The following is a 13,888-nucleotide window of genomic DNA, read 5'->3' as shown; positions in this document are numbered from 1 at the left end:
AATTGTTCTGAAGATTCACAGCCAGCTCTGGAGAAGATTGGATCCAGCAGCTATTCAGCGATCATAGAATGAGAAGCAAGGAGGTTGTCAAGTGGAATTATGCTGATCACACTATGCATTTCTAAAGGATGTAAGAACAGAGCATTTAGAATTATAGAATATAGTCAATTAGAGTCAGTTTTGCTTCACGAAGGGGAAATCGTGCCTAACAAATGTATCACAGAAGTTTAATGAAGTAACAAACAATGGACAACCACTAAGTCTAGTATATTTCAATTCCCAAGAGGAGTTTGATAAAGTACCACATTTAAGGCTACTTCAGAAAAGGTAAGCCCATGGTTTCAGGGTTGTATGTTAGCATGGGTAGAGGATGGGCTGACTAATAAGAGATAGAGTTGGGATCAGCAGGGGCATTTTCATGATGGCATTCTGAAACTTTGTGGTGTGCCACAGGGATCAGTGCAGGGACCATAGTTATTTTCAATATATTATCAACGATTTGGATGAGGAAAGTGAATGTGCTATCACCATATTTGTAGATTACACAAAAATAGATGGGAAAGCAAGTGGTGAGGATAGACACAAGAGTACAGGGATATAGACAGATTGAGTAAATGAGCAAAAAACCTGCCAGATTGAGTATAATATGGAGAAAATGTGAATTTATGCACTTTGACAGGAAGATAGAGGAACTAAATTATTATATAACTGTAGAGAGACTGCAGATGGCTGAAGCACAGGGATTTGGGGGTCTGTGTGCATTATTCACAAGAAGCTACTATCCAATTCCAGTAGGTAATAGAAACGTATAAACATTAAAGAGGAACAGGAGTAGGCCATCTGGCCCTTGGAGTCCCCGTTGCCATTCAGGACGATTATGGCTAATCACCCTGTTCCTGCTTTTGCCCCAGACTCTGTGATCCCTTTAGCCCTTAAAAGTATTTCTCATTCCTTCTTGAAAACATTGAACGTTTTAGCCTCAAAAGCTTTTTGTAGCAGAGAATTCTATAGGCTCACCACCCACTGGGTAAAAAAAGTTTCTCCCCATCCTAGTCCCAAATGGACCACACTGTATCCTTAGATTGTGACCCCTGGTTCAGGATACCCCATCAGGAGCATTCTTCCTGTGTTCATTCTGTCTAGTCCTGTTAGAATTTTATAGGTTTCTGTAAGTTCCCTTTCCTCATTATTTGACATTCCAGTGAATATAGTTCCAACTAATCATGTCTCTCTTGTATGTCAGTCCTTCCACTTCCTCAGAAAATGAGACTAAAACTGCACACAATACTCTGTGTGGTCTTACCAAGGCCTGTACAGTGACTGCAAGGCATCCCTGTTTTGTATTAAAATCTTCTCTCAATGAAGATCAGCATACTATTTGCCATCTTCACGACCTGCTACACTTGCATGTTTACTCTCAGCGACTGGTGTGCCGAGGAGCCAAGGTCAGGTTTTACCTCCCTCTTTCCCAATCCATCAGCATTCAGATAATTCCTGTTTTTGCTACCAAAGTAGATAATATTTATCCACATTATACATCATTGACCATACATTTGACTGCTCACTCAACTTGTTTCGTAAAAGCATTTTCCTCACAGTTCACCCTTGCACCCTGCTTGGTGTCATCTGTGTACTTAGAGATGTTGTTATCAGTTTCCTCATTTAAATAGCTGGGCTATAAGCACTGATCGCTGAGGTACTCCATTTTCTGGCTGCCACACAGAAAATTACTCTGTTTCCTGTCTGCCAGTCAGTTCTCTGTCTATGTAAGTACAGTATTCCCAATCCATGCATTTTAATTTGACATGCTTATCTCTTATGTGGGATCTCATGGAATGCTTCGTGAAAGTCCAAGTAAACCACATTCGCTACCTTCCCCTACTAATTACTTCCTTGAAAAATTCCATAGGTTTATTAAGCACGCCCTGTCGTAAATTAATACTGACCATTCAATCCTGCCATTATTTTTCAAGTGCTGTACTATCAAATCTCTATTAATGGACTCTGGAATTTTCCCTACTACTGATGTCAGGATAACTGGTCTATATTTCCCTGATTTCACTTCTGTTCTATTTTAAGTAATGGGGTTATATTAGCTAACCCCCAGACCATCAGAACTATTTGAGAGTCTATAGAATCTTGAAGGGTGATCACCAATACATCCACTATTTCTAGGGCCACTTCCTTAAGTACTCTGGGAGGCAGATTATCGTGCCCTGGGAGTTTATTAACCTTCAATTCTATCACTTTCCCCAATTCCATTCCCTACTAATTCTGAGTTCCTTTTGTTCCTCTTCCTCACAAAACCATGTTTGCATCAACATTTTTGGGGACATCATTGAGTCCTCTTTTGTGAAAACAGAACCAAAATGTAAATTTAATTGATCTACTATCTCTTTGTTCCCCATTTTAATGTCTTCTTTTTTAGATTGTAAGGGACCTAATTTGTCTTCACTAACCCTTTTTGTCTTTACATATCTATTGAAGCTTTAACAATCATGTTTACATGTTCCCTGCAAACTCACCCTTGTACTCATATTTTCTCCTTCTTAGTCAATCCCTTCGTCCTCCTTTGTTGAAATCTAAACTGCTCACAATCCTCAGGTCTGCTCTTTTTGGTCAATTTGTATGCCTCTTCCTTGGATCTAATACTATCCCAAATTCTCCTTGTTTGCCACGACCGTTCATCCTTTCCTGTTTTAATTTTTTTTCCAGACAGAATGAACAATTGTTGCAGTCCCTCTGTTCTCTATTTAAATGTTTGCCATTGCTGATCCACTGCCAACCCTTTAAGTACCACTCAATTTACAATAACCATCTTGTGCCTAATGTGGTTTCCTATAGTTAGATTCAGGATCTTAGCCTAAAAATCAATGACATCACTCTCCATCTTATTGAAAGATTGCATCATGTTATGGCCACTGTTCCCCAAGGGCCTTGCACAGCTAGTTTGCCAGTTATTCGTTTCTCATTACATAATACCCAGTATTAATTGTGGTGGCCTGTGCTCAAGTCGGTTCCTCAACATATTGATCCAGAAAAAGAAGTCTTGCATACTCACCAGAAATTCCACCTCTTCATTTCAAAGGGTAAAAATGGGCAGGTCTTGTAAAGCCACACAAGACCCTAGTCAGACCACAATTTGAATACTGTGAGCAATTTTGTTCCCCTTATTCTAAATAAAGATATACTGGAGTTGGAAGTAGTGCAGAGAATGTTCACTATGAGAAATCATTGGTATGAAGGGATTTTTTTCTGAGGAGAACTTGACCAAGTTGACTTGTATGCTTTGGAGTTTTGAATTGAGAAATTTAACAGGGTAGATGTGAAGAGTCTGTTTTCTTTTGTGGCAGAGTAAGGAGGTTGCATATTTAAAATGACGATGAGCAATTTTCTTTCTCAGATGGTGTGAATCTGTGGAATTGCTTACTGTAGGGGGTTGGTGATGCTGGTTCGTTAAGCATATTCAAAATTGAGACAGGTTTTATCAGTTCAGAAGTTGAGGGTTTTGGAGAAAAAGCAAGAAAATAAAATTGAGGATTATCAGATGAGCCAGAATTTCATTGAACAGTGGAGCAGACTCCACGGGCCAACTTTTACTCCTACATCTTATTGTTGTATAGTCAAATATGATGGCTGAAGGAGAAGGGAGAATTGGTAGAATTGAATAATTTGATTTTGGGACCCAAGAATTTGCGTCTGCAGAAATTCTCTGTGCCCTTAATTTCAATAGTACTTGATGACACAAGGAGTGTCACTATTGGAGCTGCGATGAGACATGACTGCACTTAATTTCTCAAATCTGGCACAATCTAATTCTCATTATTTGAAATTGTTTGTTTGAATTGTCAGTTTGAATTGTCAGTTTGAATTTCCTTTTCAAAGAAGTATTCAATGGTTTTACATGCAATTTTTTTTTCCTATTTTGTTTTATTTCAGGCCGTCCAAGGAGATTATACAGATGATAATAGTAAAAAGACCAGAGAAAAGAAAAGACTTAAGGATGATGAATCGACTGGGATCTTTGACTCTAGGGAGCGTAGACATAGGGGAAGGGAACATGATAAGGAGAGGGAGCAGGATAAGGACAGACTGAGGAACAAAGACAAGGAAAGGGATGGAGATCAATATAAAGAAAGAGAGTATGAAAAAGTACGGAAAAAAGTGAAGAATGATGAAAAGTATAAAGAAAGAGAAAAGAAACAAGAAAAAGAAAGAGACAGACATAAGGATAGGGATAGAGATAAAGAGAAGATTCCAGTATGGGACCAAGACTTAGAATATGGTGCAGATACAAGAGGTCATGACAAAGAAAAACAATGGGATCTTTACACAGAGAGATCAACAAAACAAGAACATGAATCCGAGAGACACCGAGATAAGGAAAGAGACAGGAGAAAAGAAAGAGAGAAACTCCAGGAAAAAGAGATACAAAAAGATGAAATTGTTGACCAGCGACCCAAATATCGGCAGAAAAGAGATAAAGGTAGATTTGTATTTAATGTTCAAAATTAATGAGAGCCCGTTTCTGCAAAGTTATGGCATTGTGCTTGACTTTTAAGGAAAAATTTCCATAAAGCCGTTCTTGAGTTAGCTTATTCATTGTATTTTATGATCCCTAGTTTGTTATAAAATATCAATTTCTTCTCTTTTTTGTCAGTTCCAAGTTACTTAAGGGTGAGGGAATTTGGCAGTCATCAGCTTCTATGTTCAGAATGATATTCAAATTTCCCCTTTGGAACACTTGATTGGTGCTTCAACTATTATTTGCATTACTCAAGATCAATTCTGAATCCTGATTTCTCTGGTGAAGAATAACTATCAGCCTTAAATTTGCTGATACCTTATTTTAAAACCCAGTTAGGAGCGTCAACTGATTCTTTAAATGACCCACTTCACTTGCCATAGTAAGATTTATATTTTAAAAGGGATGTGATATTACCAATTAGTGTGTCTGTCTAAGTCTCAGAAACATTTTGGTCAGGTTTCTTACCTGAACAAGTAACAAATAGTTTATTTCAAACTAATTTTGCTCAAAGAAAGATACAAAAACATTCACAAGAGATTCAAAATGTACAACTACCAAATAAATTCATGAAAAATAACAAGACATCAAGCTTGGGGAAAAATATACTCTGCAGAGTGTTGTTTTAAAATTATTTTGTCCAAGTAACAAGAACAGAAATTGCTGGGAAAACTCAGCAGTCTGGCAGCATCTGTGGAGAGAAAGCAGAATTAATGTTTTGTGTCCAGTGACCTTTCTGAATAGTGGTCACTGGATCTGAAGCATTAGTTCTGCTTTTACCCCACAGGTGCTGCCAGACTTATTGAATTTTGCAGCAATTTCTGTTTTTGTTTCTGATTTCCAGCATTCATAGTTCTTTGATATTTTGGTTAGGTAAGTTAAATTCAGAAAAAAATAAATTTACATAATGTTAAAATATTGGTTTGCTGCCTGAGTCACTTTCCACGCAAGCTTTAGTCAGATTCCACATTGCATTTTCCTCTGGATCAGTTACGGCTGGTTGATTTCACCTCTTGAGACAGTGGTGTAATTGAGAATTCACCAGTGAGAACATCCACTTGTAGTGATGAGTGACTAAATTTTCCAAAAATTTGACAAAGTGTCAGTTTTGGGGAGATTTGTGGAGGCTTTCTCTCTGTGAGCTTTTGTGCATTTTCTCCCAATTTTGCAATGTTCATCTTATCAAATATACACCATAACATTGGTCTAGCACTCACCAGCAGAAGAGCTTGCAACTCCTCCGACCTGTCAGCATTCCTGTCACCGGCACCATATTTGAACCCAGCTGTTAATGAACATGGTCAAATGCTGCAAACCAGGAGTTAACCTTCACAGTTTCAGTATGTGAAAAATTACACAGGACATAGCTGCAACAGAAAAGTTGGCACCACGCTTTGCTTACAGGGACCTGGATATCCCGTGAATGGGTGCTGCACAGGAAATCGTCCCTTTTTCTCCAGGACTGCCAAAGAAGACCATGATATCAGACTCTGCCAGCTAGGTCTGAAGTTGCCACCTGGGTTAGTGTCGTGTCCACAGCCCAGAGAAATGATCATGCATGCAAGAAGGTGAATGACCTTCTGTGCTCCATGAGAGAAAGTCCCACCAACATCTTTCTGCTATCTCACACCCACGCAAATTCTGCTCCTGCACCAAGACAGGGTATAGCACTCTCACTGTTGCATGCAGCATCTTCTTTTGGTGGATCTTGTGCATTCTCTTCCTCCCAGTATACAATCCATGTATGCTCTCTGAATGTCATAATCACTCACTTGAGATTTTTTTGTTATTCATTCACAGGATGAGGGCAGTGCTGGCTAGGCCAGCATTTATTGCCCATCCCTAATTGCACAGTCAACTGCATTTCTGTGAGTATGGAGTCACATGTAGGCCAGATCAGGTAAAGATGGTAGTTTCCTTCTCTAAAGGACACTAATGAACCAGAGACCTAGGCAATGTTATGGGGACCCAGGTACAAATCCATGTACACAGATCCTTGAAAGTTGCCACCCAGGTTGACAGGGCTGTTAAGAAGGCATACAGTGTTTTAGCTTTTATTAATAGAGGGATCGAGTTCCAGAAGCAAGAGGTTATGGTGAAGCTGTACAAAACTCTGGTGCGGCCGCACTTGGAGTATTGTGTACAGTTCTGGTCACTGCATTATAAGAAGGATGTGGAAGCTTTGGAAAGGGTGCAGAGGAGATTTACTAGGATGTTGCCTGGTATGGAGGGAAGGTCTTACGAGGAAAGGCTGAGGGACTTGAGGCTGTTTTCGTTAGAGAGAATAAGGTGGAGAGGTGACTTAATTGAAACATATAAAATAATCAGAGGGTTAGATAGGGTGGATAGGGAGAGCCTTTTTCCTAGGATGGTGACAGCGAGCACGAGGGGACATAGCTTTAAATTGAGGGGTGAAAGATATAGGACAGATATCAGAGGTAGTTTCTTTACTCAGAGAGTAGTAAGGAAATGGAACGCTTTGCCTGCAACGGTAGTAGATTCGCCAACTTCAGGTACATTTAAGTCATCATTGGATAAGTATATGGACGTACATGGAATAGTGTAGGTTAGATGGGCTTGAGATCGGTATGACAGGTCAGCACAACATCGAGGGCCGAAGGGCCTGTACTGTGCTGTAATGTTCTATGTTCTATAATGAACATTAGTAGATGTGTTTTTCTGACATCAACAATAAATTCAAGGTCATCATTGGATTCTTAATTCCAGTTTTTTTTTCATCTGAATTCAAATTCCACCATTTGCTATGGTGGGATTTGTACCTGGGTCCCCATAACATTGCCTAGGTCTCTGGTTTCGCAGCCCAGCAATAATACCACTAGGCCATTGCCTCCCCTACTGAATTGATTCATAATGATCAACATCATGGCCAAGATTAACTGTTCCTAGAATTTTTATTCAACTTAATTGGTCACTGCATGAGGTGCGTGTACAGAATTTTTTGATTGTCGATGCCTTTAATCAGTGCCTGATTAATGCAGTTGCTCTTGAAGGTCTTCTCAGCTCTCAAGTGGAGCCTGCTCCTTCTGACCAACCAAAAACACACTAACCATTTTGGGTGTGGTAGCAGTCACATATTTGTTGTATGTTTGAATTTGCATCTGGACAGAAGGCAACACAGCTAGTACTTCAGAGAGTGAGTTGCATGCTCAGCATGTCAGCCACAGTTATGGCCTTCCAGACCTGTTCCTTTCTATCAAGTCAACCTCATCAAGTTTGAACCACCCCATATTTCCACTCAACCCTTCTACATTTAACTGTTCATCTCTCCATTTTACCTCCTGAGCCTGAACTTAATTAAGCCAAACACTGTGATGCATTCCCCAACCTCACTGAAAATAGGATGGTGGAAAGGGAAGTCAAAAGCCTCCTCCTGTAGTACCCTGTGCTCTCCCATGCTATACGTTGTCTCCCTTTACTGTTACTGCCCCCTCTAATTCCCAGCAAGCTGCATCCCCATCACAGCAGTGGCCCCTTATAACCATGTAAATTTTGGTGAACAAATCTCAAGGAGCAACCCCCCTCCCAACCCAATGACTTGGAGTGACAGATCTGACTCATGATCAAACAGACCCCTGACTGATTTCTGTAAGTTCCTAACTGACTTACTGCTCATTTTCGACTGGTTGCACACAACCTACAAGTCTGACAGTGGCCCACTCTGTGACTGTAATCCGAAGGATCCCTGGCTATAAATGTCCCTGGACTTAGTGTATCCAAGCTGCTGGGCTGAGGACAGGCAATGCCCTTGACTGACTAAGGCAGCAATCCTGACTGATAATAGCCTTGCTTGACTATGTTAAGAACGGGACGCCTTAGGCTTTGAGACTTAGCCATTTGGTTAATGCATGCTCAGTGTGTTTGCAGCCTAAGTTGCTGGGGCATGGTGTAGGTGTGACATTTGTGTAATATGCGTTTTTGTGTTATGTTCAAACCCTCTGCCCAGTGCCAGCAAATATGAAAAGCCTTCTGTCTGCACTAAAAGGCAATGCAAACAAGAATTAGAGAAAGCCCCAATGTTCTGAATGAAGTAGCAGTGTGCAGAAAGGCGGGACAGTGATGGTGTGAGCATCCAAGTAGGTCCAAAGTGAATAAGCACCAAAAGGCAAGAAAGGAACCCTGTGATGAGATAGGTGCCTGACCCTGTCCACAGAAGACTTGGAAGCAGCATTGCTGTGTAAGGTTTTGGTGGGCTATAAGTTGCAGGACTGAAATGCTGAACCATACTATAGGCATGTACAAGGTCTGAGGATGTAAAGTTCAGGTGGCTGTTGCCCATGGAGCATGTCTTGAGATGTTGAGGAATGCCTACCATGATGGAGGCTCCAGTCACTAGTTAACTGATTTATTAGACTTATTTTTCCTAATCAACCTGTTCAGAGATGTTATTACACACCTCTGGAGTAGGTGGTACTTGAACCCAGGCCTTTCTAGTCCAGGGGTGGGGACATTACCACTGTACCACAAGAGGGCCCTGCAGGTAGATGCTGTGGAATTGGCACCACCTGATTTCACCAAAATAGGTGAAAATCACTGAATTGAAAGGTTAACGCAAGCATATAGGCTCCTTGCACCTCAGTAATGAGCTTGCCATTTAGCTGTGAAAACTGTGTGTGGAAAATTTTTAATTCTTTTCTTGACATTAGGTTTCTCCCATTTCATTCTTGTGATATTTTCCTAATTGCCTCACATTGATCAGGGACTTGGAAAATTCTGCCCAAAGTCTTCCAATGGTTTTTCAACTCTCAAACTTCACTCAGAATGACTTCAGAGAAAGAAAGGGTGAAGTCTTTTGGTCGTGTAGTAGGTTTCTTCCAACTGTGTCAAAATGAATGTATTTTACATCTACAGATTGAGTTGTGTCACCTCTCTGCAAGTATTACAGACTCAGTGTCTCCATTCAAACAGCTTGTGTACTTTGTAAATGCAACTGTTTGGCTACTGTAATTTTGTCATACGACATGTTAGAACCAATCTGGTAGTTGCCGATCAATTTCTTGGAAAAGTTTGATCCTTACATGTGCTTCTAGTGTCCCCTTGTCTTTCAGAAAATTTGGAATTTGAAATGGATGACATATATGAACGAAAAGAAAGAAAACATCGAGAGCGAAAAGAAAAGGAAGAGAGAAACATTGAAGTAAGTAGATGTATTATCTGTTGTGTCTCATTGTAATATTTTTGCTCTATTGTCCTGCCTTCACAGGCTATCCACTATTGCCAAATTGACAGAGAGGCTTAAATTATTCTCCGGCCTTTGCCAAAATTGTTTTAAAATCAAAGAACAACCTGCCCTTTTATGCTTTCGCCAGAAGTGGATGTGTTAAGCTGGTCTCACAAGTAATTCTGGGAATGTATCATGTAGCGTATCATGATCAACAGCTTGTATCGAACTTTTGTGTGCTCCAGTAATTAGTGATTCCACCTTCGAAGCATATTTAATATTGGTAAAAGAGAGACAAGGTGGAAAAGTTTTCCTTTGTCAAATTCACATTGGAAATCACATGATTTTTGATAACTATTTCAGTACAATGGCATTGGTGAAAATGTAATTGAATACATTCGAGCATGATATTTTAGAAAAAGTGTGAATGAATTTGGGAAGCGGCAACTTGTTTAAAAACTTTGCAGAAGAAAGCAAGGTTGAAGATGGAATTTTGGCTTGTAAGGATTGTCGTAGAAAGAATCAAAGTTTGTTTATTTGAAGAGTTGATTGTTGATGGAAAATGTAAAGGAGAGAAGGACAAAGGACTGTATTAGGTGATGTTTGGGTGGGCTAGTGGAGAGAAAAAAAATGATACAAACAGCTCATTAGATGATTACAAATTAATAACAAAGATCATCATGAGCTGCTTGTATTTTTGGAAGTTAGGGTTGCGGGGCCAAGGAAGAGAGATTTTAACGTTGAAATTTGCCGGAGATCAATAAGCATGATGAAAGGTTTTGGCTGATGAGTTCAGGAATCGGATGGTATTTTAAGTGATCCAGTCAGAACTGATAAAATTTATTGTGAAAAAATTTAACATTCACAAATATAACATTTGTTTTCCAGCATAGAACATAGAACAATACAGCGCAGAACAGGCCCTTCGGCCCTCAATGTTACGCCGACCTGTGAACTAATCTAAGCCCATCCCCCTACATTATCCCATCATCATCCATATGCTTATCCAAGCACTGTTTAAATGCCCCTAATGTGGTGAAGTTAACTACGTTGACAGGCAGGACGTTCCACGCCCTTACCACACTCTGAGTAAAGAACCTGCCTCTGACATCTGTCTTAAATCTACCACCCCTCAATTTGTAGCTGTGCTCCCTCGTACAAGCTGACGTCATCATCTTCGGAAAAAGACTCTGTGTCCACCCTATCTAACCCTCTGATCATCTTGTATGTCTCTATTAAATCACCTCTTAGCCTACTTCTCTCCAATGAGAACAGACCCAAGTCCCTCAGCCTTTCTTCATAAGGTCTTTGTTCCAGACCAGGCAACATCCTGATAAATCTCCTCTGCACTTTTTCCAATGTTTCTACATCCTTCCTGTAATGGGGCGACCAGAACTGCACGCAATATTCCAAGTGAGGTCGCACTAGCGTTTTGTACGCTGGTGTTGCAGCATGACAACATGGTTCCAGTACTCAATCCCTATACCAACAAGACCTAATACACTGTAAGCCTTCTTGACACCACTATCAACCTGGGTGGCAACTTTCAGGGATCTATGTACATGGACACCGAGATCCCTCTGCACATCTACACTACCTAGAATCTTTCCATTGACCCAGTATTCTGCCTTGCTATTATTCTTCCCAAAGTGAATCACCTCACATTTATCCACGTTGAACTCCATTTGCCACCTTTCAGCCCAGTTCTGCAGTTTATCCAAGTCTCCCTGCAACCTGCAACATTCTTCCACACTGTCCACCACTCCACCAACTTTAGTGTCGTCTGCAAACTTACTTACCCATCCACCTATGCCTGCATCCAAGTCATTTATAAAAGTGACAAACAGTGGTCCCAAAACAGATCCTTGTGGCACACCACTAGTAACGGGACTGCGGGCTGAATATTTCCCATTAACCACCACTCGTTGCCTTCTTACAGAAAGCGAGTTTCTAATTCAGACTGCTCAATCTCTCTCAATCCCATGCCTCCGTATTTTTTCCAATAGCCTACCAAGTGGAACCTTATCAAAGGCTTTCCTGAAGTCCATGTACACCACGTCAACTGCCCTACCCTCATCCACATGCTTGGCCACCTTCTCAAAAAACTCAATGAGGTTTGTGAGACATGACCTGCCCTTGACGAACCCGTGTTGACTATCTCCAATCAAATTGTTGCTTGCTCGACGATTTTAAATCCTATCCCTTATAATCCTTTCCAAATCTTTTCCTACAACAGACGTAAGGCTCACTGGTCTATAATTACCTGGGTCATCTCTACTGCCCTTCTTGAACAAGGGCACAACATTTGCAATCCTCCAGTTCTCTGTACTAAACCTGTAGACAATGAGGACTCAAAGATCAAGGCCAAAGGCTCCGCCACCTCCTCCCTAGCTTCCCAGAGAATCCTCTGAAAAATTCCATCTGGCCCAGGAGGTTTATCTACCTTCACACCTTCTAGAATTGATAACACCTCCTCCTTAATAACCTTAATCCTTTCAATTCTAGTAGCCTGTAACTCAGTCTTCTCCTTTTCATGAGTGAAAATAGATGAGACATATTCATTTAGCACCTCTCCGATCTCCACAGGATCCACACACAACTTCCCACTTCTGTCTTTGACTGGCCCTATTCCTCCCCGAGTCATCCTTTTATTCCTCACATACCTATAGAAAGCTTTAGGGTTCTCCTTTATTCTAGCTGCTAATGTCTGCTCATGTCCCCTCCTTGCTCTTCTGAACTCTTTCTTTAAATCCTTCCTAGCTAATCTGTAACTCTCCATCACCTCATCTGAACCATCTCGTCTCATCGTCACATTAGCCTCCCTCTTCCACTCAACAAGAGATATAATGACTTTAGTAAACCACGGTTCCCTTACCTTATCACTTCCTGCCTGCCTGACAGGGACATACCTATCAAGGACACGCAATATCTGTTCCTTAAACCAGCTCCACATTTCGATTGTCCCCATCCCTTGCATTTTGCTACCCCATTCTATGCCTCAGCATGCGTGAAATTCTTCAACGGTAGTAATTACTTGGTATGCTGTTTAAAAGCCCAGTTACTCCTCATGAATAAGACAGAATTTACAGTTTTTTTATATTTGCACAATTTTTTTAACAGTGCTATTATGTTGGTAAGGGGGATTCTTCTATAACAGTCACAGAGCTGTACAGCATGGAAACAGGTCCTTCAGTCCAATTCGTCCATGCCGGCCAGATATTTTAAATTAATCTGCTACCATTTGCCAGCATTTGGCTAATATCCCTCCAAATCCTTCCTATTTGTTTACCCATCCAGACACCTTTAAATCTTGTACTTATGCTGCCCTCCACCACCTCCTCTGGCAGCTCATTCCATACACGCAGCACAGTGGTGTGGCAAATGTTGCCCCTTGGGTCCCTTTTAAATCTTTCCCCTCTCACCTTAAACCTATGCCCTCTAGTTTTGGACTCTCCCAGCCTGGGGAAAAGACCTTGTCTATTTACCCTATCCAAGCCCCTCATGATTTCATGCACCTCTTTCAAGGAAAATAACCCTAGCCTATTCAGGCTCTTCCTATATTTCAAGCCCTTTAACCCTGGCAACATCCTTGTAAATCTCTTTTGCAACCTTTCAAGTTTCACAACATCCTTCCTGTTGTAGGGAGACCAGAATTAAATGCAGTATTCGAAAAGTGGTTTAGTGACTTTAAATTGCTGTTTGTGGAGGCTTCAGTAGTGAATCATTTGGAGGAAGCGTAAAATCATTGACAGCAACTTCTGGTTTTCTGCATTTTCTATTTCAAATTTGTGCAGATTGTGGAAGGTGCAGCCCATTTCAGAGGAGTAACTTTTTCACTGCCATGGCTGTCATAAGATCTGGCCCATAATGTTGGCGTCAGTACTGAACCAGTTTTTTTTATTTTTACTGTTATAATCACGTATGGCAATATTCCCAATTCATTATGGTTCCAAATGGTATGCATCAAAATGTTAAGCTCCTGGATGAGGAGGGGTGAATTGGCTCCCTTTCTTTATTCACAACTCCCCTGGTTGGATGCACGAAGGTTGCTTCAAAAGGATCCCTTCCTTTATGAATACTTTCTCCCAGACCAAATTAATTTAGATTTTAAAAGGAACCAATTTGACCAGGCTTCCTTGAACTAACAAAAAAGTTATTGATTAGTGAAAGTGAGAAAAATTAAT

At 40.7% G+C, this 13,888-nt stretch overlaps 1 protein-coding gene across 5 annotated transcripts in view; it reads left to right on the top strand.

Moving 5' to 3' along the window:
* The window catches only part of dync2i1 (dynein 2 intermediate chain 1), a 126,883-nt gene that overhangs the window by 19,494 nt on the left and 93,501 nt on the right, over positions 1 to 13,888 (top strand). For all 5 annotated transcript variants that reach the window (XM_059639584.1, XM_059639581.1, XM_059639576.1 and 2 more), the window contains exons 3-4: positions 3,940 to 4,486; positions 9,592 to 9,680. In XM_059639584.1, coding sequence (XP_059495567.1) covers positions 3,940 to 4,486; positions 9,592 to 9,680 — 636 coding nt within the window. The remainder of the gene's footprint in view (positions 1 to 3,939; positions 4,487 to 9,591; positions 9,681 to 13,888) is intronic.

Source organism: Stegostoma tigrinum, chromosome 2, assembly GCF_030684315.1.
Source record: "Stegostoma tigrinum isolate sSteTig4 chromosome 2, sSteTig4.hap1, whole genome shotgun sequence".
In the NCBI taxonomy this organism is placed as follows: Eukaryota; Metazoa; Chordata; class Chondrichthyes; order Orectolobiformes; family Stegostomatidae; genus Stegostoma; species Stegostoma tigrinum.
Note: the sequence above shows the minus strand (reverse complement) of the source record. Positions and strands in the feature narration are given on the sequence as shown.